The sequence below is a fragment of the Delphinapterus leucas genome, chromosome 15 (genome assembly GCF_059928025.1).
Source record: "Delphinapterus leucas isolate spDelLeu-1000000601 "Yukka" chromosome 15, BTC_Dleu_Yukka2, whole genome shotgun sequence".
NCBI lineage: Eukaryota > Metazoa > Chordata > Mammalia > Artiodactyla > Monodontidae > Delphinapterus > Delphinapterus leucas.
The window spans coordinates 8,273,733-8,299,941 of NC_143143.1; the positions used below are offsets into that span (position 1 = coordinate 8,273,733).

The window sequence follows — 26,209 nt, forward strand, 5'->3', positions numbered from 1 at the left end:
TCCTGAAATTCAGTCAAAATACTAAACATAATCAAAATACATATTTTTTAACTTGTGATGTGATAATATATGTGTTTGTTTATTAACACTTTAAATAGCAAGTTCTAGTAGCATCTCTATGGATTAAGGTAATTTCAAAGTAGGATTAGTGTAAATGATGCTTCAAAGTTTCTGCAACAACCAAGATGTACGATGAAAATATCACGGATTTCTATGAGTGCTTCTAAAGTGACAGGTGCTGTTACTACTGCTGTGGTTTCTCCTTAAATGAAGGAAACGTAGTTTTTAGTTAGAGGTTAATTAAAATAAAGATGTCATTTTATTCCCCTTGAAGTAAATGGACTTACTGAATGGTTTATCCACAGACCATCCCAGGACCACAGGTTAACAACCCTGCTCTAAATAATGAAGATATATTGCCTGTATTTGAAATAGAATGTTCAGAAATAGCAGAGAAAAAAACGGTGCGATGAGGAATCAAAAAAGCCCTCAGCTGGTCCCTGATCTAACAGTTGGCTTGTAGCATAAATTAACCTCCTGGTTCCTACTTTAACATGATCAAGAATCTTGATCTTACAAAACAAATTGGACAAGGAGCCGGTCTTAGAAGGGAGAGGAGGCTTGTGTGTGACCTCGCACTGACCTTGTTCTCCCTGTTTGGGACTGAATGGAGAAAGCTAATTAAAGGGGAAAAAAAGTAAAGGTTTTATTTTTAAATGTATTTATTTATTTTGGTTGTGCCGGGTCTTAGTTGTGGCATGCAGGATCTTTGTTATGGCATGTGGGATCTTTTTTTTTTCTTTAGTTGCGGCATGCGGGATCTTTTAGTTGTGACATGCAGACTTCTTAGTTGCGGCATGCATGTGGGATCTAGTTCTCCGACCAGCGATCGAACCCCAGGCCCCCTGCCTTGGGAGCACTGAGTCTTACCCACTGAACCACCAGGGAAGTCCCCAAATTAAAGGTTTTATGCCCATGTAGTTTATGTATTATAATTTTCAACTTGGAGCTTTTTAAGTTGGACAAATGTTTTGGAAGCTAATTGAGACTAATACTTGGTGCTCAGGAGCTTTAAAGAACACCATCCAATCCGTAGAGACAGAAAGTAGATGAGAGGTTACCAGGGTCTGGGGGAAAGGGAAGCAGAGAGTTACTGCTTAATGGGTACAGAATTTCTGTGTGGGGTGTTGAAAAAGTTCTGGAAATAGCTATGGTGATGGTTACACAACATTGTGAATGTAATTAATGCCACTGAATTGTACATTTAAAAAAGGCTAAAGTGGTGCTCGCTTCGGCAGCACATACACTAAAATTATAACGATATAGAGAAGAGTAGCGTGGCCCCTGCGCAAGGATGACATGCAAATTTGTGAAGCGTTCCGTATTTTTTAGTGGGTGAGAGGAAGCATCTCTTTATAAATCTATTCCAGCTAATAAATAAGAAAAAGGGATATAACTTGAATATTATTTTGCAACTCCCAGTAGATAAATGAACCTAGGCATTAAGCTTCAACAACTGCTAACATCAAAAAAAGAGAAAGCAATAATCAGACATTGATCTTATATCTAGAAGGGGATGCTGCTCCACTGTTTAAAAAGTTTAAATGTTTTAACCTCACAATAGCAACAATGTATTGCTTTCATTTTGCCCTAATAAGGAGAACAGTTTATTAATTTTCATCATGTACTCACAAAAAGGGTTACTTTTTCCAATCTATAAAGAATGGTATCATATACAATTTTTTAAATGGCTTAAAGTGGCAACCTTTATGAGAAATATGTATTCACAATAAAAATAAATAAAATTAAGTAAGATAAGCTGTTTTAAAATGACCAGAGCATCAGTGAAATGTGGGACAACTTCAAGCAGCTAAATATATTGATGCATGTAATTGGAGTCCCCAAAGGAGGGAAGAGGAAAGAGATAAGAGGACCCCCCAAAATGAAGAAATAATGGCTAAAATTTTTCAAAAAGTGATGCAAACTGGAAACCTACAGATCCAAGAAACTCAACAAATCCTAAGTGCGAGAAACATGAAGAAAATTATATCAAGACATATCATACTCAAATTGCTTAAAGTCAGTGATAAAGAGAAAATCTTAAAAGCAGTCAGAGAAAAAAGACACACTACGTATTAGGATGACAGCAGTTTTCTCACTGGAAATAATGCAAGCAAAAAGACAGTAGATTAACATCATCAGGAATGAGAGAGGTGACATTATTATAGGCTCTACAGATAATTAAAGGATAATAAAGGAATATTATGAACAGCTTTATGCCAATAAATTCGACAGCTTAAATGAAATGGACAAATTCCTTGAAAGATGCAAACTACCAAAGCTCATTCGAGAAAAATTAGATAACAGAGACCAGTAGTCCTAATGTCTATTAAAGAGTTTGAAAATGTGGTTTAAAACCTCCCCACAAAGAAGACTCCAGACCCAGATGGTTTCACTCCTGAATTCTACCAAACATTTAATGACACTTCATCCAAGATGTATGGATGGCAAATAAGCACATGAAAGGATGCTCAACATCATTAGTCATTAGCGAAATGCAAATTGAAGCACCTATTGCAGTGTCTAAAATTAAAAAGTCTGACATACTAAGTGTTGGTGAGGACTGGAACAACTGGAATTCTCATCAGCTGGTGGGAATGTAAAATGTTTAAAATGCTTTGGAAACCAGTTCAGTAGCTTCTTAAAAAGTTAAAAATATAAGTACCATACGACCCAGCCATTCCACTCCAAAGTAGTCAACCAAAACAAATGAAAGCGTTTGTCCATAGAAAGACTTGCACACGAATGTCCATAGCAGCTTTATTTGTCGTGACCAAAAACTGGAAACAGCTCAAAGGTATATCAATAGTTGAGTAGATGAATAAATTATGCTGTGACTATACAGTGGAATGCTATTCATCAATGAAAGGGAATGAACAATTAATATACATGACAACTTGGATGAATCTCATAATAATTATTCTAAATGGAAGTAGCCAGGGACTTCCCTGGTGGCGCAGTGGTTAAGAAGCCTCCTGCCAAAGCAGGAGACACGGGTTCAAGCCCTGGTCCGGGAAGATCCCACATGCCACGGAGCAACTAACCCATGCGCCACAACTACTGAGCCTTCACTCTAGAGCCCACGAGCCACAACTACTGAGCCCGCACACCACAACTACTGAAGCCCACGCACCTAGAGCCCATGCTCGGCAACAAGAGAAGCCACCACAATGAGAAGCCCGCACACCGAAAGGAAGCGTAACCCCTGCTCTCTGCAACTAAAGAAAGCCCGTGTACAGCAACGAAGACCCAACGCAGCCAAAAATAAAATTAATTAATTAAAAAAAAAGTAGCCAGACAAAAAGAGAGTACATACTCTATGGCTTCATTTCTATAAAATTCTAGAAAAGGCCATCTATAATGACAGAAAGCAGACCAGTGGTTGCCTGGAGATGGGGGGTGTGAAGGGAGGGGAACAAAAAGGAGAGATTACAAAAGGGTATAAACAAACTATTGCGGGTAATGCCCATGTTCATTATCTGGAATGTGCTAATGGTTTCACAGTGTATACATATGTCACAACTTATCAAATTATACACTATAAACATGCAGTTTATTGTGTATCAATTTTACCTCAATAAAGCTGTTAAAAAATGAAATAGCAAAACAGCTAAGAGATTACGGGTATTCTTTTGTAATTCTCTTGGATAAGATCCAATTTTGTTTTAGAAAAGTAAAACCTTCTGAAGTCTTAAATAGCATTATTATTTAAACACATGATTTGGTATAATATATTAAAGCAAAGTACATAAAATTTGGTAAAAAGATGTTATATGTCAGAGGAGAAAATATTCTATCTCAGAAAAGAGGAGAAAATTAAAAGACTTTGATATCAGTATAAGAAAGGGCTTAGTAAAATTGTAATTAATTTTAAAATATTTACATAAATTGATGATCATTTTTGTTTTTAAATAAAAGATAATTTTTCTGTTCTGTCATCCTGCATTGCCCCCAGTACTCCTGTGGCACCATAAAGTCTGCATTCCTAAGGCCCAAGTTTTGGTCTCTAATACCATGTTTGAATATACAAGACCAAGGCTCCTTGGAAAGAGTAGCTGATTCCGTGTTTGAGGCAGAAAACCTCGAACTGGGCCTAAATTTGTCTTGCTGTCAGAAAGCAAGAAGGCTTTCAAGGCTAACTGGGGATCCATCACTACAAAGAACAAAGAGCCAGCTTCAAGGGATATCCACTGGCCAAAAGCAAAAATAAAATTATGGTCAATGGGAGTAAGCTGAGTTTGTGACAGACCATGAGTCCGTGATACTCAAAAGAGACAAATATTTTTGGAGGTCAGTAACGTGATGTTAAAAATTTCCACTGAGGCTCAACATTTCAATAGATGTGAAATTCCAGAGGCAGATCATCAAATGCAGAATTTACAAAGGAAATGGTCATGGGCTGACTCTGGGTCTTCCGAATCCGCTCCCCTATTTCAAGCACATGGAAGAGTTGAGGGAAGGAAAAAGGAGGATGGGAGCTACAGCTGTGCTGAGTTCCTCCCAAGGAGAGAGGTGCTTTCCACTTGCTCCCTTGAGGTTGAGAAAACCTGACCTGTTCTCCATCTCATGTCTGAAAAAGCTAAAGGAGCCTGCGGCTTCAGGATAGAGGAGTCTGCACGTCTGGAGTTTCTCCGGGAAAGCATTTAGATCACATCACAGGAAGTGCCTCAGAAAGACCCAATATTTAGTCCTCTGAAGGATACAAGAAGGTGCCCGCAAGCGGAGTCCGCTCTAGGCTTTGGCCAGGCTAAGGAAATGCGGAGGCATCCAGCCAGGGAGGAACCATCTCATCCCCTTACCTCCTCTCTTTTTGCCCCTACCAGGATCAAAACAGTAACTAGTCAGTGAGGATGTAAGCAGGGAGAGGGGGCAGAATCCACCCACGATCACCTTCCTGGACTGAAGGCTTTCTCCTGCCACCAGCCTTAGCTGGGGAAGGAAGAGAAGTCTTAACTCTGAAAAGGAAAAGGTTCCTCCCTGTTGCCCTGGCGACCATGCACGTCTCTACATGGGCCACGTAGGCAAGACTTAACCACAGCTGACCTGAAGCTTGGCAGGACGCCCTGTGGCCCTCCCAGAGTATGAGAACTTAGGAAGCTGCCTCCCCATCTTCCAGGAAGACATTTTCTCATTACCTCCTGGGTTCTAATGAGGTATGAGGTTCCCCGTCTTAGGGTACAGCCGCCAGCTATCAAACTACACAGAACTGACTCCTCAGTATCAGGGTGCCCCACCCCTCGTGTTGCATTGTCCTCTCTTGTTTTGGTGTCATGCTGTTGAAGAAGGGTCCCAGGGAGCTGCTACCTTGGCTGACCTTGCTTTTGCTCCTGATGTAAATGATAAACTGTCTGAATCTGAAAAGGTTTGTTTCTTTACCAGCCAAATCTGCCAGCCTTGCTCCATACCCCTTAGTGAGTTTGAGGTTGAGTCATAACTCACACTGAATTGGGCTGTGTCCTGTGACTTAGAGGGACAAGAGGACTTTTTTTTTATTGTATCCATAAGGGGTGATGGATGCTAATTAAATTTTGCTGTAATTATTTCACAATATATGTAAGTTCAAACCATTATGCTGTACACCTTAAACTTAAACAGTGATGTATGTCAATTACATCTCCATTAAACTTGAAAAAAATTCAGGGAATCCAAAGAAGACAAAAAAGAAGATAAAGTAAAATAAAATGTTCCCCCTTTTCCAAGGCAATATTATGTGAATTCCCTAAATGAGGTACCCTGTAAGCTGGGAGAGGTACTGTAGGTAGGGAAGGCAAGCCAATATCCTGAATAATTTTCAGTCCTAGTAAAGATGAATTTCTACCTCTTCTAAGGTAGACAAACTCAGGTGCCATCAAATAGTGGCCTGGGGGCTTCCCTGGTGGCGCAGTGGTTAAGAATCCACCTGCCAGTGCAGGGGACACGGGTTCGAGCCCTGGTCCAGGAAGATCCCACATGCTGCGGAGCAACTAAGCCCGTGCGCCACAACTACCGAGCCTGCGCTCTAGAGCCCGCAAGCCACAACTACTGAAGCCTGCAGGCCTAGAGCCCGTGCTCCACAACAAGAGAAGCCACCGCAGTGAGAAGCCCGCGCACCGCAACGAAGAGTAGCCCCCGCTCACTGCAACTAGAGAAAGCCTGCGCGCAGCAACAAAGACCCAACGCAGCCAAAAATAAAATAAATTTTAAAAAAATAGTGGCCTGTTCTCCTCAAGATAAGGTACCATATCAAAGGCTCAATGTTGGTCTCTGCTACTGATAGTTTAACACTCGGTGGCTGCAGAATCTAGATCAGCCTTGGTGAGAGGGAACCTGCACCATCGGATCCATGCATAGCCTACATCTCTGCTACCGTGGCTATTCTGCTGTGCAAGCGCTGGGGTGGCCAAGGACAGAAGCTGGCTGATGTCTACCAGACAAGTCATCCTATTCTGTTTGTTAGGTGCGCTCTCTGTACTAGATGTATTCTGATGGGCATTGGCATGAGACATAAGAAACCATACTTTTAAAAAATATTTATTTATTTATTTGGCTGCACCGGGTCTTAGTTGCAGCCCTTGGGATCTTTGATCTTTGTTGCGGCCTGCGAGATCCTTTAGTTGCGGCATGCGGACTCTTAGTCGCAGCATGTGGGATCTAGTTCCCTGACTGGGGATCAAACCCGGGCCCCCTGCATTGGGAGCATGGATCCTTAGCCACTGGACCACCAGGGAAGTCCCAAGAAACCATACTTTTTTCTTTTTTTTTTTTTTTGGCTGCATTGGGTCTTCGTTGCTGCACGCAGGCCTTCTCTAGTTGCAGTGAGCGGGGGCTACTCTTCGTTGCAGTGCACAGGCTTCTCATTGCGGTGGCAATGAGATTACAGTGAGATTATGAGTGAGATTACTCATTCTCTTGTTGCAGAGCACGGGCTCTAGGGCGCGTGGGCTTCAGTAGTTGTGGCACATGGGCTCAGTAGTTGTGGCTCACGGGCTCTAGAGCGCAGGCTCAGTAGCTGTGGCACATGGGCTTTCTGCGGCATGTGGGATCTTTCTGGACCAGGGCTCAAACCCGTGTCTCCTGCATTGGCAGGCGGATTCTTAACCACCGCGCCACGAGGGAAGCCCGAAACCATACATTTTTGTATCCACTCCCCTACATCGTCTACAAATCTTTTTCCCAGCCAAGCTATCCATCACTACCCAAGAGTCTGTGTATAGCCTGGCCTCTGACCACTTCTCCCTGAACACAGAGTTGATGGCAGCTGTAGTGCTCAAAGTTCTGCCCACTGGGAGAATCTCTATTCCATTCTCCACTTGGGATGCCCCTGAGTGGGGCAGGTAGTGTAGCAGCAGGCCATTTTTGGCTCACACCAGCGTATCAAGACAACCTACTTTGAACTAGGCCCAGACTTTTCGTCCTCCGTCAGCTGGTCTTGGTATTACCCACCCCTCCCCACATAGGTGAACACTAAGAGGTGCTTAGTGCGTCAGGAGAGAAGTGAGCTGCCTATTCATTTTGTTTACTTGTGTCCTTCGGACCTGCTTGAATCAGATCCCAAAGGTACCATTTCCATCATACAATGATTGTGCTGTGCCCACCTAACCTTATGACGTAGTGGATCTAGTAGTATCCAGCTCATGACAGCCACTCTGGTTGCATTGACCATGATTCCCACAGACAGACTCAATTTCTTCCAGAGACGTAGTAGCCTACCAGAAGGTGCTTTACTTAATTTCCAAACAGTTAGGGATTTTTCCACTTATCCTTCTGTTATTGATTTCTACTTTAATTCCATTGTGGTCAGAAAATATGCTTGGTATGATTTCACTCTTTTGAAATATAGTGAGACTTGTTTTATGACCCAAGTACCTGGTCTATCTTGGTGGCTGTTCCATGTACACTTGAAAAGAATGTGCGTTCTGCTGTTCGTGGGTGAAATGTTCTATAAATGTCAATTAGGTCAAGTTAATTGAGAGTACTGTTCAAATCTTCTGTATACTCATTGATGTTTTTGTCTACTTTTTTTTGAACTAATTGCCAAGGGAGCAGTGTTAAAATGTCCAAATATGATTGTGGGTTTGCCTGTTTCTCCTTTTAGTTCTGCCAGTTTTTTTTCTCCCCATGCTTTGACGCTCTGTTATTAGACTATACACATTTAGGTTTGTTATGTCATTCTGTTGAATTGACCCTTTTATCATTAAGAAATGTCCCTCTTTATCTCTGATAGTATTCTGTCTTACAGTCTACTTTGTTATTAATAGGATCACCCCAGCTTTCTTATAGTTGCTTTTCGTAGAGTATATCTTTTTTTTTTTTTTGCGGTACGCGGGCCTCTCACTGTTGTGGCCTCTCCCGTTGCGGAGCACAGGCTCCGACACGCAGGCTCAGCGGCCATGGCTCACGGGCGCAGCCGCTCCGCGACATGTGGGATCCTCCCGGACCGGGGCACGAACCCGTGTCCCCTGCATCGGCAGGCGGACTCTCAACCACTGCGCCGCCAGGGAAGCCCGAGTATATCTTTTTGTATCTTTATATTTTCAATCTCTCTGTGTCCTTATAGTTGAAGCATGTCACTTGTAAAAAGCATACAATTGGTTTGTTGTTGATTTTTTTTAATCCAGTCGGGCAATCTCTGTCTTTTGGAGACTGCATTATTTACAACACTAAATTTAATGTCTATCATCTTACTACTTGTTTTCCATTTGTTCCATCTGGGTTTTTGTTCTTCCTTTCCTTTATTTAATCTTTTGGATGAATCAAGCATTATTTTTCTTCTTCTATTTTATCTCCTCTATGGCATTTTAGTTATACCTTTTTATAATTTTTTCAAATGGTTAATCTGGAGATTATAATATGCCTTTTACCTTATTACAGTCTACCTTAAAATCGTATTTTGCAACTTCAGGAAAGATGTAAGAACTTGATAGTACAATTCCATTTACACTTCCTTTCCCCAGCTTTCTGTGTTGTCATATAGTTTACTTCTACATGTGTTAGAAACCTCAGTATACACTGTAATCATTGTTGCCCTAAACAGTTGGTAGTCTTTTCAATTTTTTTTACTGTGGGAAAATATACAAAACATAAGGTATACCATTTTAACCATTTTAAAGTGTACAGCTTAGTGGCATTAAGTACATTGACATTGTTGTTTAATCAACATGACCATCAATTTCCAAAACTTTCTATCTTCCCAAACTAAAACTCTGTACCCATTAAACACTAACTCCCCATTCCCCACTCCCCCAGCTCCTAGCAGCCACCATTCTACTTTCTGTCTCTAGGAATCTGACTACTCTAAGTACCTCAGATAATAGGAACATGCAATATTTGTCTTCTGTGTCTGCCTTATTTCATTTACATAGTGGCTTTAAGGTTTATCCATGTTGTAGCGTGTGTCAGACTTTCCTTCCTTTTTAAGGCTGAATATATTCCACTGTATATATATACCACCTTTGTTTTTTTTGTTTTTTTTTAACATCTTTATTGGGGTATAATTGCTTTACAATGGTGTGTTAGTTTCTGCTCTTATACCACCTTTGTTTATCCATTCATCTGTCGCTGGACATTTAGATGCTTTCCAACTTTTGGCTATTGTGAATAATACCTGCTATGAATATTGGGGTTCAATTTATCTGTCCAAGTCCCTGCTTTCAGTTCTTTTAAGTATATACCTAGAAGTTGAATTGCTGGATCATATGGGAATTCTGTGTTTAATTTTTTGAGGAACTGTCATGCTATTTTCCATATCTTGAAAATTTTTTCCATTTACTTACCCATTCCAGGTTTCTTCTTTCCTTCCTGAAGATCCAAGCTAGCTGGGGGTCTCATAGTGTGGGTCTGCTAGAAACAAAGACTCTCAGCTTTTGTTTGTCTAAAAAATTTTGCCTTAGTTTTTTTTGTTTGTTTTTTTTTTTGTGGTACGCGGGCCTCTCACTGTTGTGGCCTCTCCCGTTGCGGAGCACAGGCTCCGGACGCGCAGGCTCAGTGGCCATGGCTCACGGGCCCAGCCGCTCCACGGCATGTGGGATCTTCCCAGACCGGGGCACGAACCTGCGTCCCCTGCATCGGCAGGCGGACTCTCAACCACTGCGCCACCAGGGAAGCCCTTGCCTTAGTTTTTGAAGAATGTTTTCACTGGGCATAGATGGCTAGGTTAGCAGGGTTTTCTCCTTTCAGCACTTTAAAGATGTCATTCCATTCCTTCTGATTTCTATAATTACTCTTAAGGAGTAAGCCATTGTTGTTATTGTTCACCTGAATTTAATGTGTCTTTTTTTCTCTGGCTATTTTATTTTATTTATTTATTTTTAAGTATTTGTTTATTAGGCTGCTCCGGGTCTTAGTTGCAGCATGTGGGATCTAGTTCCTTGACCAGGGATCAAATCTGGGCCCCCGGCATTGGGAGCACAGAGTCTTAGCCAGTGGACCACTAGGGAAGTCCCTCTGGCTATTTTAGAATTTTCTCTTTATGTCTTTGGCTTTCAGAAGTTTGACTCTGGGATGCCTAAGTATGGTTTTTTGGTATTTATCCTGCTTAGGGTTTACTGAGCTTCTTGAATATGTGGATTCATGTCTTTCATTAATTTTAGAAATTTCTCAGCCATTATCTCTTTTTTTAAATTAATTAATTTATTTTTATCTTTGGTTGTGTTGGGTCTTTGTTGCTGCATGTGGGCTTTCTCTAGTTGCAGCCAGTGGGGGCTACTCTTCTTTGCGGTGCGCAGGCTTCTCATTGCAGTGGCTTCTCCTGTTGTGGAGCACGGGCTCTAGGTGAGCAGGCTTCAGTAGTTGCAGCACATGGGCTCAGTAGTTGTGGCTCACAGGCTCTAGAGCACAGGCTCAGTAGTTGTGGCTCATGGGCTTAGCTGCTCCATGCAATGTGGGATCTTCCGGGACCAGGGCTGAAACCTGTGTCCCCTGCATTGGCAAGTGGATTCTTAACCACTGCGCCACCAGGGAAGTCCCATTATCTCTTCAAATATTACTTTGTTGCCTTCTTTCTGTCCTCTCCTGCAGGGTCTGATTTTCAGCATAGACTTTCCTCCAGATACTGGAGATGAGAGTCTCTCTAGGTGTTGCTATGTAGGCAGCCTTTTGGTGCTGGGTTTCATTGGCTGCCCTGAGTCTGTTATTCTCTTTTTTCAAATATTATAGGGCAGTAAAGAAAAACCAGGCAACTCCACAACTCATATAATTGCCATTTCCTTCATATCCTTCAAGATCTAAGGCTACAACATAAGTGATCCACCTCAGGTGAGATTCTTAGCAACTGTGATGCTCTATCCAGAGAAGAAAAAGACATGGGCACTTGAGGTGGGCAGCTGTCCGTGTATATAGTAAACTCAAAGGGAAGCCAAAGAGACGTGGGTTGTGGCATCAATAGCATCTTCTAGGGACTTCCCTGGTGGCGCAATGGTTAAGAATCCGCCTGCCAATGCTGGGGACACAGGTTGAGCCCTAGTCCAGGAAGATCCTACATGCTGCAGAGCAACTAAGCCTATGTGCCACAACTACTGAGCCTGCACTCTAGAGCCCTAGAGCCACAACTACTGAGCCCGCGTGCCACAACTACTGAAGCCCGCACACCTAGAGCCCATGCTCCGCAACAAGAGAAACCACTGCAATGAGAAGACCATGCGCCGCAAGGAAGAGTAGCCCCTGCTCACAGCAACTAGAGAAAGCCCACGCGCAGCAATGAAGACCCAATGCAGCCAAAAAAAAGAAAAAAATAGCATCTTCTATACAGGATAATGGGCAATGAGGAAAGTTCTTTAGAGAAAAATACCAGCTTAAAAATGCATAAGGAATACTGAAATTAGAAGTTCAACATTTTGTAGCACGCAATGAAATAACGGATCCAGGAACAACCATTACAGGCTGCAAAAACCATTAGGTAAGATTTTTGGAGCTTTCTAATGGGTAGATTAGACTGCCAATGTCTAACCCCCAATCAATCCTAACATGACGAAAAGCAGGACAAACAGTCACAATGGGGATCCTGAGGTCCGATGATGGAAAGAACACAGCACCTCTTATGAAGCACACAAACACACAAAAATTGAACCTGAATTTAATCAAGTCTCTAGTTCTAATTATGAGTTTACCCCCAAAATAAATAATAATAGGGGCTTCCCTGGTGGCACAGTGGTTGAGAGTCCGCCTGCCGATGCAGGGGACATGGGTTCGTGCCTGGTCCGGGAGGATCCCACATGCCACGGAGCGTCTGGGCCCATAAGCCATGGCCGCTGAGCCTGCGCGTCCGGAGCCTGTGCTCTGCAACAGGAGAGGCCACAGCAGTGAGAGGCCCGCGTACCGCAAAAAAAAAAAAAAAAAAAAAATAGGGGATAGAAGGACATATGAAAGGATGCCAAAAAAAGCATTTGTCCAAATCCCAAAGTGAGAAATTCTATAGGAAAAAATATTCTGTTTCTTCAACAAATAATTGTCATGAAAAAGAAAGAAGGAGGGGAAATGATATGGGTAAGATAAGACACGGGAACTAAAGATGATAATCTGACTGTAAAAGAAAATATTTTGAGACAATTGGGAAATTTTAAAAATTGGCTATTAGTTGATACTAAGGAATTATTGTTAATATTTTTAGGTGTGATAGTAATATACTGGATTTTTTAAGGTTTTTATTTGTTATGGATACATCCGGAATCATTTACAGATGAAATAATATGATCTCTGGAATTTGCTTTACCAGCAGGAAGGGAGAAAGGGCAGAACGGAAAATGTTGATCGTTGTTGAAGTTAGGTGATGGGTGCATGGGAATTACTTTGTATTTGCTCTTCTTAGGGCTATATTTTATCTTCATAATTAAAATTTTTGCAAAGCGGTTTGATGGTAGAGGGAAGGAGAGTATAGAGAGGAGGACGTAGGTCTGGGGAGATGGAGCATGTTTATATGCTGAAGGGGAGAGTGGGGACACTGGGAAAAGATGAAATCACTGATGGAGCCAGTTCTGGAAGGTCCTTGGAAATAGGATGCTGGACCCAGGTGGCAGGCTTTTCCTTGTCAAGGGTAATATTATATTCCAGCCTCCATCAGCTGAATTCCAGCTTGTGTCCTGTTCACAAATTTCATCTTCATTGGCCCTTACAACTATGCCATGAAATGAGTGTGATTATTCCCATTTTAGAGATAAGGAATTAAGGCTTATAAAGATTGATGACTCACTCAGGGTCAAATAATCAGTAAATAGCAGATCCAAGATTTAAAACAAAGTTTCTATACTCCAGATCTTCTGGTCTTTATAGCTGTGAGACAGCTGAAAGCTGGGGGGGTGACATTTCAACCATTGGAGGGGAAAGAGGGAGAAGCAGATTCAGCCTTATGGCTGATGGCTGGTGGCCTCTGCTCCTTGAAGCTGGGTGGGAGGCACTTAAGGACAAGGGCGCAGGCCCTACTCATCATTCTGGGGCTGCCAAGGAGCTGAAGAGGAGTGAGTCACATTCCGGTTCCAGGACGATCTGGGCCAACCAGTGAGACAGAGGTATCCCCACAAGGAAATTCAGCAGGGAGAATTATCAGGTCCCTGTCGTGGCCCCTTCCCACTCTGCTGCAGCTTCAAGAAACATGGGTGCAAAAAAAAGAAAGAAATTGTCCCTAATAAATCCCTCAAGTTCTAGACATACTCCTCCACAGCCCCATCATGCAGTAGCCGCCTAGCTCCTCATGATAATTAAGGTCATTTATTCCCACCCCTTCCTTTGCTGCTATTTCCCTGGCCCAAAAATCCCCAAATGAACAGGTGGTAATCAGAGCTTCAAATCCACTGGAACCCTTACTGTGTCCCCCAGTGTTCCATGACCCCCAGGAATCAGAATTTCTTTTCTTTTTTCTTTTAGATTTACTTTTGTATTGAGGTAACATTGGTTTATAGCATTATATAAGTTTCATGTGTACAACGTTCTATTTCTTTTTTTTTTTAACTAGTTTATTTATTTCTTTCTTTTTGGCTGCATTGGGTCTTCGTTGCTGCACGTGGGCTTTCTCTAGTTGCGGCTAGCAGGGGCTACTCTTCATTGCAGTGCAGAGGCTTCTCATTGTGGTGGTTTCTCTTTGTTGCGGAGCACAGGCTCTAGGCATGTGGGCTTCAGTAGTTGTGGCACGCAGGCTCAGTAGTTGTGGCTTGTGGGCTGTAGAGCACAGGCTCAGTAGCTGTGTCGCACAGGCTTAGTTGCTCCGTGGCATGTGGGATCTTCCTGGACCAGGGCTCGAACCCGTATCCCCTGCATTGGCAGGCAGTTCGTAACCGCTGTGCCACCAGGGAAGCCCCAACATTCTGTTTCTACTTCTATGTACCCTACAGTGTTCTCACCACCAAATATTTAGTAGGAATCGGAATTTCTCATCCAGCCGAGACTAAGTTTGAAAAAATGAGAAGTACAGGTTCGCAAGCAGATTTCAGGGGTGGTAGTGAAAGGAACCACTTACTTCTTCCACCTTTTGGTTCCCTAATCCATGAATTCTAACTATAGGGCATGCCGGGCCATGTATCAGCTGTAGGTTCCACGCACACTTCACGTCCTGGTGGATATCCCTCCAACCTCTCACACCTCATCTAAGAATATAACAGTCCACTCTATGTTCTATTAGGTCAGCTGCTTTCGGGTATTGTTGTGTGTACAATCCCGTCACCATGTTGCATCTCCTTTACCATAAAATGATCCCCTGGTCTAAAGAGATATTGTGCCGGATCCCTTGCTGGCAAATCCAATACATTCTGCAAGCCCTTGAATGATGGTGCTGGCAGAGGTACTGCAGGTAGGGGAGGCAAACCCTTATATGGCACAGAATAAATTACAGTAAGACAAATGCCTCTAGGGCGAAAGGTGGTCAATGTAACAAACTTGCCATCAGGAGGTTGACTGGGCTCCTTAAAGGATAATGCTGCACGAAGGATCATTCAACTCAGGCATTCAGCAGCAGCAGCAATATATCAGCTGTGGTGAGAGGGAGCCCATCTGTTGTGCCCGTGCATACCCTTCATGTGGCTACTCTGTTCATGGACTAATTGCACAATCGCTGGAGTGGCTTAGGACAGGGCTGGATGACCTCCACTAAACAAGCCATCTCGTCTACCCGGTGATGAACGCCGCCTCTGTGCAGATTACCAATCTGGATGCCTTCTGACCTTCATGCCTTGAGTTGATGGTTGGTTAACCTGAACATGCATGTTCTCCTTTCAAGTCTTGTAAAGCAGTTAACAAAAAGCAGCCAACAGCACAATACTTACACTTTCCATTGCCCCCATGCCTTTCAAGTGTCATCATTACACATAAACTAAATCTAGTTTATTGAGGTATCATTTTCATACAATTAAATTCACCCTTTTTAAGTATAGAGTTCAATGAGTTGGACAGATGTGTGTGTTTGTGTACCTACCACCACAATCCAGATACACAACATGTTCATCACCCCAGAAAGTTCCTTCGGGCCCTTTACAGTCTATCCCCTTCCCGTATCCTTGGCCTGTGGTGACTGCTGATCTGTTTTCTATCATTTTGGCCTTTCCAGAATATCAAGTAATGGAATCATTCAGGTTGTAGCCTTTTGGATCAGGCTTTATTCACTAAGCATAATGCTTTTTTTTTTTTAAGATTTTTTTTTAATGTGGACCATTTTTAAAGTCTCTATTGAATTTGTTACAATATTGCTTCTGTTTTATGTTTTGGTTTTTTTGGCCGCAAAGCATGTGGGATCTCAGCTCCCCAACCAGGGATTGAACCCGCACCCCCTGCCCTGGAAGGCGAAGGCTTTAACCACTGGACTGCCAGGGAAGTCCTTAAGCATAATGCTTTTGAAATCCATCCATGCTGCTGCAAGTACCAACGGTTCCTTCCTTTTTATTGCTGAGGTGTGTGTCACTGAATGGATACATCACAGTTTGATGGACACTTGGGTTGTCTCCAGTTTTGGGGCAGTTATGAATCAAGCTGCTGTATGTATTCACATACAGGTCTTGGTGGACATATATCTTTATTTCTCTAGGAATGAGATTGCTGGGTTGTGTGGTACTTATCTTTATAGGAAACTGACAAACTCTTTTCTGAAGTGGGTGTATTCTTTGTTTTTATCTCCATTGGTGGAACTGTTCTCTAGTCACTGACAGAGACCATTGTGGAAAGCCCGTTGACTCACTAATTCAGTGAGAAGCTGAAACTATGGAATAGTTGTGAACATTTTTGCTGTTTTAGTTCTTTAAGTATCAATCGCAACTCAAAGGATTGAGGTGGGAGTTCCCACCCCTGGGTGACCAACTGTGCTGCTTTGCCCGAGACTCTCCCCATTTTAGCACTGGAAGTCCTGCATCCTGGGAAATCTCTCAGTCTTGGAACCAAACTGGGACAGGTGATCACCCTGTTATTAAGTGTCAGGCGCTGTGCTGGGCACTGCACATCTGTCATATCATCTTATCCGCTGGCCAGTGTCAAGGGTAGGTTTGCTTGTCCCCAGCCTGCACATAAAGAAACAGCCTTTGAGAGGTTAGGTTGCTTGCCCAGCCCACGCTTCAGAGCAGGTGGAGCCAAACTTTGCCATCAGATCTGCCAGACTCCACAGCATTGGTGTCTTTCAGGTCAGTAGACGTCATTCCCTAAGTGCCCAGTTCTGGTGCCTCAGGGGCACCAGCTGCTGGCACGTGGGCCTGGGTGGAGCTTTGCTGCCCTCTGGTGGCGGACAGGATGTCACTCAGAGTCTGAGTCCACTCTTGTGGGACAGTTAGTGAGGAGTGGGGGTGGGTAGGCACCCTTTCCTCCCAGGGAGCAGGACCTCAAATCTGGCTTCAGCCCTAGGAGGGTGCCACCTGGATGGCCCCACCATGGTCTGCTTGAGGGCCTTGGTCCATCTATCCGTGAGTCATGTGATCACTCAGGCCCTCACAGCCGCAGCCTGCTGGGTTGGAGTCTGGGTGACCCTGAGCCAGTCACTCACCCCTCTGGGGCTCTCAGTTCCTTAACAGGACGACAAACATGTCAACACTCTTATACTAGGCTTAGACATTGAGGTTGCTATTATCAGCTCCTTCACAACTACATGCCTTGACTCTCCCCCATCTTGGTGCACGCATTCATTTCATTCATTCATTTAACTTCCATCCAGCAGCTGTCTGCCAAGTACCAGCTCTGGGCCAGACCCTGAGCTGGGGGTATCATCGAGATGGTTGCCCTGCTAGCTCTGTAACTGTCTGCTCATCCACTGTATTGTGTGCTCTTTCATTCATGGAGTATCCATTTCTTTGTTGAGTGTTCATTCATTCTTTCTCATAGGCACTGACTTCCTCATTCACTCATGCATCCATCACTAAGTTATCTCATTTGCACATTCACTCATTCTTTATTTTTTCAGACTCTTCCTTCCTCCCTCCCTCAATCCTCTGTTCTGCAAACATTCTGGAAGCACCACTTTAAGCCAGAATTAGACGCTGGGATTCTGGCACAACCCTCTCCCAGACATGTGGGTAGGCAGATGGTGAAGACACCCTGTAACTACCACATGCCAGCCACTGGGACTCAGAGCAGGGGGAGCACCAAGACGGGAGCAACTGACTGCCTGGAGGAGGAGGCTGGGTGGGGGCAATCAGAGAAGGCTTCATGGAGGAAGTAGCATTTAAGCCAGGCAAAGGAGGGTGTATGGGAGTTCTCCAGGGAGGAAAAGGCACTCCTAGTTTTTGTCTTGTGGTGTGTTTGGGGAAAAGTGAGGTGCCTGGGGTTTGTGATGTAGGGTCATGTGTGCATGATCCAACCCAGACCAAGCCCTCCCTGGGTTCCAGTGATAGACGTGGGTCACTCAAGGACTTCCCCTAATTCAGCAACCTTGGCCCCTGGAAAACCATCCACTATCAAGTGGCCAGGAATGGCCTTAGGGCATTAATAGAGCACCCTCCAAGCAACCACCACTTGTCCACCTGTCCATCCTCTGGGGACTCAGTGGGAGAGATGTCCTAGGCTGGGCGGGCTGAGCAGGCAACAGCAGCAGTAGTATCTGAGGTGCCTGGCTCCCAAGATCCCATGTTCATCCAGCAACATGAGTGTCTTGCTGTGGGCCAGGCCTTGCCCCAGATAACTGGAAATGCAGCAATGAACAGGACAGAACTCCCACTCTCTAGGGGCTGACAAATGATAAACAAGAAAAGCAATTATGAAAACCACCAGGAACACACCTGTAGTTGAACGAATTGGGTTTATTGCCTCTTTTGAGAAGGAAAACAGCATGTACCTCAGTAAGAGGGTGTTTAGGGGATTCCCTGGCAGTCCAGTGGTTGGGTCTCGGAGCTTTCACTGCCTAGGGTCCAGGTTTGATCCCTGGTCAGGGAACGAAGATCCTGCAAGCCCCACTGCGTGGCCAAAAAAAAAAAAGTGTTTAAAAAGGCTTATTATAGGGACTTGCCAATGCAGAGGACACGGGTTCGAGCCCTGGTGCAGGAAGATCCCACATGCCACAGAGCACCTAAGCCCGTGTGCCACAACTACTGAGCCTACACGCTAGGGCCCGAGAGCCGCAACTACTGAGCCCACGTGCCTAGAGCCCGTGCTCCGCAACGAGAAGCCACTGCAATAAGAAGCCTGCACACCACAACAAAGAGTAGCACCCGCTCGCCACAACTAGAGAAAGCCCATGTGCATCAACGAATACCCAACACAGCCAAAAATAAATAAGTAAATAAATAAATCGGGGGGGGGAAGGCTTTTTATAGAATTTGGGCCCGCGTTAGGTGATTTGGGGGAGGGTTCAAGTAAGTGGGCTTTTACTCTGGAATAGATGTCAGGAAGAGGGGACAATTCTACGACTGGAAGTCTTAAATCTTTAAAGTGAAAGGCTAATGCTGTAAGGAAGCAGCAGTTACTTAGTCAGAATGGGGAAACGGTTGGTCTTTTTCTGGTTCCAACAATATTCTTGTTTTCATCTGGCTTTGAACATGATTACAGAGCAGTCTTGTTTATGCCTTGCTCCATCATGGTCTCGGAATGGCCTTGCACTACCGTGGTGTTCTGGGAAATTGTTTTATGTCCAACAGGAGAATACCAAGGCCTAGCTGTGAGTGCCAGGCTAGTTCCCAGATGCGAGGAGCAACTGTTCTCTTTCTCATAAGAAAGGCCCATTCACTCGACCGAGGTATATTTGCTGGGAGCCAGGTGCAGAGTAATTCGAGGTGGACAAAAGAGATTCGGCCCCAGTCCTAAGGGAGCTCGCAGTGACGTCTGTGCCGTCTTAAACACGTTGTCAGAAATGGCAAGGGGAGTGGACCAGATCCAAGGAACCACCAGGACAAAGGCCCGGGGGCGGGGGTGGGGGATGCTAAGAGGTCGGGGTCGAGGGCTGGAGAGGTCGCCTGGGGTCGGAGAGGTCGCCTGGGGCCGGACCCTCCGGCACGCAGGGCCAACCTCTCCCCCAGGGACATTCGCTGCGCTGATTTGCTCAGAAACATGAAAAGAAATCAAGCAGCTTTAATCAAAATAACCCACCGGGGCTTCAAGCTCATGAATATTCAACATCCTGCTTCCGGCTGGCAACTCCGCTCCAGCCCCGCCCAGCTAAGAGACTGCGCTTGCGTCGCTGGCGCGCGGCTCTGTCGTCATACACACGCGCGCAGCCGCTCGCCAGGACAGCTGCAGAGCTCTCATGGCGAGCCCGGCCGCCTCATCCGTGCGACCGCCTAGGCCCAAGAAAGAGCCGCAGGCGCTCGTCATCCCCAAGAATGCGGCGGAGGAGCAGAAGCTCAAGCTGGAACGGCTAATGAAGAACCCGGTGAGACGAGGCGCGGGCTGACGGCCCTTCCGAGTCCTACCCCCTTCCTTTCTGGCGTCTGTGGGCGCTAGCGGGCCCTCTTTCCGCGCTTCCGAACTCTGGAACTCAGTACCCGAACCCCAGGGTCAGACCTTAGGAAGGAGTAGGCGGCCCCGGAGATAGTGAGCTATTTTCTGCTCTCATGTTAGAGCCAAGCCTGGATGAGGGCGCTGCGAAGCGGCTTCTCGTGCTCTAAAACCCTTTAACTTTGTGAACAGAAGCCTTAGACTGGAAAGATATAATCCATGGGTTAGCACAAGGGCTTTTCTTCTTCTAAACAGCACTAATTGTTAGAGAGGCATTGGCCAAGACACCTGGGGTTGGAGGTTTCCAGCCATAAACGATGGGTCGCGTTTCTGAGTTCTGCCCTGAAAAGTTGAGTAGCCCTGGCAAGGCTGTGGGCTCTGATAGGACCCAGAGTATACAGGATGAAGTAAAGGCAGAGGGAAGAAAACAAACTCAGCTTTGGGTCCAGGAAACAAAGCAGCCTTACTTCACTACTTCAGTTAAAGTTTTTTGGTTGAACAAGATGTCACTTTGTCAGCCGGTTTATACATACAAATGCTTTCGTGTTTAAATGTTGCAGGACAAAGCAGTTCCAATTCCAGAAAAAATGAGTGAATGGGCACCTCGACCTCCCCCAGAATTTGTCCGAGATGTAATGGGTAATGTCTTTTGGATGTGGGTGTGTGTTTAAATACAGTTTTTAAAGTGTAGGTATTAAAAACTCTGCAGTTAGCATTTGTTAATTACACCCCTGATAGGAAGAAAAAAAAGTTCACTTATCCAGTATTTTGCTCTTACAATGAAGGGGTATTGTTGCTTGTGGTTTGGCATTAGAGCACTTTCTTCTGCATTGTTTTTAATACCTTGTTCTTTCAAAATGGAAACAGTTTTTATTTTGTTGGGTTGTAAGTTAACTAACTATAAAGAGAATAAATAACAGGTGTAAAAAAATTAGAACCACCTGTTATCTATCGTTCTATTTGTAACATTTTGATGTAGTCCTCCAAACCTCTTAATAGTCAAAACCACTCATGCTTAAGAAAAAATGTTTACAAAAATATGGTTGTTCTACACATACTATTTGATAACCTACTTTTTTTCACTTCATATATCATAGACATCTTTTCAACTAAGTAGAAAAGCATGTCAAATGTGAAATCATCTGGTGGGGGAGGGAAAGGTCACAGGCTCTCTTTTAGGTTTCTGGTCTCTGAACGATAGTCTGCTTGTCCTCCTAATATTGCACTAGAGTGGAATTTTTGGTGACTTCACATTCAACATTCACACAACAGATATTTACAATATACCAGCCAGTGTGGTAGCTTCTGGGGTGCAATGGGGAATAGGGCAGGCTTGGTCCCTTCCATCACTTCTAGTACCTTTCTTTGGTCCCCTGTGATTAAGAGTAGCCTATGTTGGTAACTGGATATCATCAAAAGCTCTGGACTGTCCTGGCTTTAGGTTCAAGCGCTGGGGCTGGCAGTGGAGAGTTCCATGTGTACAGGCATCTGCGCCGGAGAGAGTACCAGCGACAGGACTACATGGATGCCATGGCTGAGAAGGTTAGTGAGCCAGGACGCTGGCTGAACCCTTGGGTTTAGGCAGTGTGCACTTAAACCTTAGAAGAAAACACTTGTAGAAGAGTAGATACACCTGGTTGTGGCTTGTGTGAGGGCTGCCTTGTAAAGTCAGCAGGAGAAACAGATGTCAGGTAGAGTCCAGGGTACTTCTAGGTCAGATCCAGCATGGCAGGATGCTCACACTAGGAAATGAATGAGGGGAGGGAGTCTTCCAGGTGGTGGAGAGCCCAGAAGAGTCCCCTTTCCCGTCCAGGCCATTTGCCATGGAATAGAAGCAGGATCTCACACCACTTGAGTTATTATTTCTTTATAGTTTCTGTTTTTGGCTGAATGCCTGTAATCCTGTAATTCCAGTTAGCTGTGTGTTTGGCGCTAGTAGTGGTGTGTTTTTGCCTCTTTGAGTTTTCTAGCTTTGAGACTGGCATTTCTTCATGACAGGTGTCAAATAATAATTGATTAAGAATGGAGAATTGCTGGCAGCTTCCTGCTGGTCTAGTGGTTAGGAATCGGTGCTTTCACTGCTTGGCCCGGGTTCAGTCCCTGGTCAGGGAACTGAGATCTTGCAAGCCATGCGGTATGGCAAAAATAAATAAATAAAGATAAAAATTAAAATTAAAAAAAATTTTTTAAAGAATTGAGAATTGCTTTTGAAATTGTACTGTAAGAACTGTTAAGCTCTCCATTGCTTGATGGGAAAGGCCAGAGACCTCTCTCCTATTGCTCTTAAGAAATATTCTTTTGGACATTTTACTTGTCTTCTTTCTGGAATTGAGTTTTGGAGTTATTTTATCCACTCCAAAAGTTTTGTTTGATTTTTTTACTAGATTTAAATTGAATCTGTAACTTAACTTGAATGAGAATGGATGTCATAGGGTTTAGTCATCCCCTCTAAAAATTTGTCTTCTTTTTCTAATCTTTTTGTATCAGTGATCATATATAGAGATTTTACATATGTCTCACCACGTTTTTTCAAAGATATTTTAAGTGTTTTGATTGCAGTGGTGGTGAGTGGTCCCTTAAAAATTTATTTGAATGGCCAAAATTGAGTTTGAAAAATACCTGTATGATTTTTGAACAGAAGGGATCATTGCCATGGTGGTTTTCACCTGGTATTTGCTTGTCCTGCAGCCCTTACTCGGCCCCCAGGTGTCGGTGGTTCTTCTCCAGCTACTTCTCAATTCCAGTGAGGAGTTTCAGGTGACTTGTCACACAGCTATACCAGATCACTGAAGGATTTGCGCTGTTAGGAATAAACAGAACTCTGTATGTAGAAACTAACAGAAGCACTTTTTTATTTTTAAACTACTTTAGAGGGGAGGAAATAGAGCAGACGGTTGTCTCAAATGCCATCAGTTAGTCTGAAGCTTTTATGTATTGATTAACGACCCAGAGAAAATACAGAAAAATGTTTCACAAACCTTGAAACCACACAAATGCAAAGGTTTTATTTCACGTGGTGAAAGAGAGGCTCTGAGGTTAGAAGAAAAAAAGAGATGCAAGAGAATCCTTACCTTCCACAGCGACTGATAGGTTGTCACCACTGACAGAGCACATCTGACTCCTGCTTGAGCCCTTGCCGGGGTCAGCAGCCAGCAGGGGGCTCTGTCTTGGTCGCGCTTCAGACATTTCCAGCTCAGCTTCTAAACAGATCAGGTGCTTTTAGTTTGAAGTCATTGCTTTCTAGCTGAACTCTAATTAAAGCTAATTCCTTTCTTGGAAGGAGACCCTTCTTTTTAATTTCATAATTCTGCTCTCAGAGAGAGTTTCTGCATCCGTCTGAGCAGATCCACAGAGCCTGGCAGTGCAGACTAGCAGAGGTGTTGAAGCCACCTCTTTCTCCTCTGCTGGCTCCTTTTTTGCTCCATCAGCCTTTATGGCTGTAACTGGAAGAAATAGGGATGGCACTTGTTTTTTATCAGTAGATGTCTTTAGTTTACAAGATCTTTCCTGTAGGTTATTGCAGTTTTAGTCTTCCTAAACGCTCAGGGAAAGAGAAATTATTGTTTCCCCCATTTTATAGATGAGGAAGCTGAGGCTTAGAAACAGGGAGCTGCTAGGAAGAAATAACACAAGGGATGGATATATATATTTATTTGTATGTATGTACGTACTCACATATATGTATGTACACGTGTAGGTGTGTTTAGTAGCAGGTGATGGCAATGCATGTTATTCCGCCTTAGAATCGGTCATTTGATAACCGTAGCGAGTTAGGACTTGAAAATTCCATGGCCGCAGCCCTCTGGCCACTCCACCCAGTGAGCCCCCATCACTGTCTCTGAAGGAGCAACACTCCTGTGTGTCTCCTTACTGTCAGTACTCTACTGCATTTCTGACACTTCTGGGCACCGGATGTGTGGGGATTTTCCCCACACCAAGCAGTTCTGTGACACCAGGTGAGTATCCTACAATTCAACTCAATTGTGACCCTGTCTACGTGGAGATAGCGCCATATCTCGAAGGTTAAGACTCAGTCCTGCAAGACTGAGCCCCACGCCCAACTTCAGAGGCCAGCCACAAGTCCCCGTTGTCACCTGTGCTTCTGACCCACTGGCTATAAATCACAGGTTTCCCATGATCCCCTCCACAGTTTCAAGTAATTGGCTTAGAGGGGCTCACAGAAGTCAGGAAAACAGCTTACTAGTTTTCCGGTGTCGTATAAAAGGATATAACTCAGAAAAGCTGCGTGGAAGAAGGGATGCAGAGCTTCCGTTCCTTCTCCCAGCATCTCCAGTGTTCACCAACCCAGGAGCTATCCAAACGCAGCCTTTTGGGGTTTTTGAAGGCTTCATTATGTGGACATGATTAAATTGCTGACTGTTGGTGATTAGTTCAACCCTCAGCCCCTCTCCCCTCCCTGGAGGTCAAGGAGGTGGAGCAGAAAGTTCCCTTGGCAACCAGCCCCGTTCCTTAGGTGCTTTCCCAAAGTCACTCATAAACTCCTGTGCTTGAAAGGGGCTGGTTATGAATAACAAAAGATACCCATTTCATCTTTATTTCTGGAGTTATTTCAGGAACCGGGAACAAAACTAAATATTATAATAAAAGATCCCCCTGTGGCTCTCATATAGGAAATTTGTAAGAGTTTTAATGTGCCAAAAACAGTAGATGAAGACCAAATATGTATATATATTACAAGTCACAGTATCACGTTTTCCAAGGCCCTGGCGAAACAGAGCCAGTAGTGCTGCCTCTGCCTTCAGGGAATCCTCAGCGTGCTCCCTCTCATACTTTCTCTCTCTTACATTTACTTGTGCACGAACGGTATCTTAATGAACTGAGTTATTTCACCATCAGAGATCCATATATTGATTTCCTGCCTCACCTGTGAGGCAACTTCTTTAAGTGGCCCTGGAGACCTGGATGTACCTGTAGCATCCCCAGTGGTGAGACTTCTAGAGCTTTCATACCCAGGCAGGCCAGAATTTGTCTAACTGATGTGGTTTTTTGCAGCAAAAATTGGATGCAGAATTTCAGAAAAGACTGGAAAAGAATAAAATTGCTGCGGAGGAGCAGACTGCAAAGCGTCGGAAAAAGCGGTGAGGGCTTTGTGGCATCCCATAACTACTGAGACTTAGGGCGGGAAATGTAAAAGTAAATAGTTGGTGAACGAGTCCTTCTTGTAGTCAAAAGTTTACCTGTATGGCCCGTATAGGTCTTGGGTGTAAAGATCCACAGTGGGGACTTCCCTGGCGGTCCAGTGGTTAAGACTCCATGCTTCCAATGCAGGGGGCGTGGGTTTGATCCCTGGTCGGGGAGCTAAGATCCCATATGCTGTGCAGTGCAGCAAAAAAAAAAAAAAAACCCACAGTGGAGCACCCCCGTAGAGGAATGGCTTTTCTTCTAGTACCTGGGGAGAGATCAAGTCACTTACTGCCCCCTGCCCCTGCCCCCAGCTTGCTACAGATTCTCCAAAGCTTGCTGGTCAACACTTTGGTGGTGAGCACGTGGATTTCTGTGTCTCCTTCATGTCCGTATTTTTTTTAATTTTTTTTTTTTATTTTTTTGCGTTACGCAGACCTCTCACTGCAGTGGCCTCTCCCATTGCAGAGCACAGGCTCCGGACGCGCAGGCTCAGTGGCCATGGCTCACGGGCCCAGCCGCTCCGCGGCATGCGGGATCCTCCTGGACCGGGGCACGAACCCGTGCCCACTGTATCGGCAGGCGGACTCCCAACCACTTGCGCCACCAGGGAAGCCCCATGTCGGTATTTCAACATCAGGTTTAATAAGTTGCTATGAGCAAACTTCCCGATTAGCTTCTCCCTTAAAGGAGGGTCTGTGACCTCCCTAAGTGACTACATGAGTATACAGACTGCACCCGTGCATGTGTATGTGTTGTTTTAATAAATGCTCCTTCAACTTTTAGAGAGCTGAGCAGGATTCTAAAAACAGTCCCTAGGGCTTCCCTGGTGGCACAGTGGTTGAGAGTCCGCCTGCCGATGTACGGGACACGGGTTCGTGCCCCGGTCCGGGAAGATCCCACATGCTGCGGAGCAGCTGGGCCCGTGAGCCATGGCCGCTGAGCCTGCGCGTCCGGAGCTTGTGCTCCGCAACGGGAGAGGCCGCAACAGTGAGAGGCCACAACAGTGAGAGGCCCGCGTACCGCAAAAAAGAAAAAAAAAAAAACAGTCCCTAAATATCTCTGAATGAGAAAGTATCTCCAGTATTTCTGGATTGCGCTGATCACCTCAGGACACCATAGAATCTGATCTTGATTCGTGAAGGAAACAGGTTGATAATGTTGATGGTGTTGGAGTAGCAGAGTCATGAGGAAGTATTTCTTTCAT

General features: G+C 44.5%; 1 protein-coding gene and 1 non-coding gene across 3 annotated transcripts in view; both read left to right on the top strand.

The window, feature by feature from the left end:
- Positions 1-1,282: 1,282 nt before the first annotated feature.
- Positions 1,283-1,389, top strand: LOC115803791 (U6 spliceosomal RNA). The gene has a single exon (XR_004024585.1). It is a non-coding gene; the product is annotated as a U6 spliceosomal RNA (small nuclear RNA).
- An 18,215-nt stretch (positions 1,390-19,604) lies between these two features.
- PRKRIP1 (PRKR interacting protein 1) overlaps positions 19,605-26,209 on the top strand; it is a 34,537-nt gene continuing 27,932 nt past the window's right edge. The window contains exons 1-4 of one of the 2 annotated variants that reach the window (XM_089895749.1): positions 19,605-19,795; positions 20,421-20,499; positions 21,302-21,402; positions 24,874-24,959. In XM_089895749.1, coding sequence (XP_089751875.1) covers positions 19,670-19,795; positions 20,421-20,499; positions 21,302-21,402; positions 24,874-24,959 — 392 coding nt within the window. In that variant the 5' untranslated portion in view covers positions 19,605-19,669. The remainder of the gene's footprint in view (positions 19,796-20,420; positions 20,500-21,301; positions 21,403-24,873; positions 24,960-26,209) is intronic. The other variant, XM_022588004.2, reaches the window with a different exon arrangement.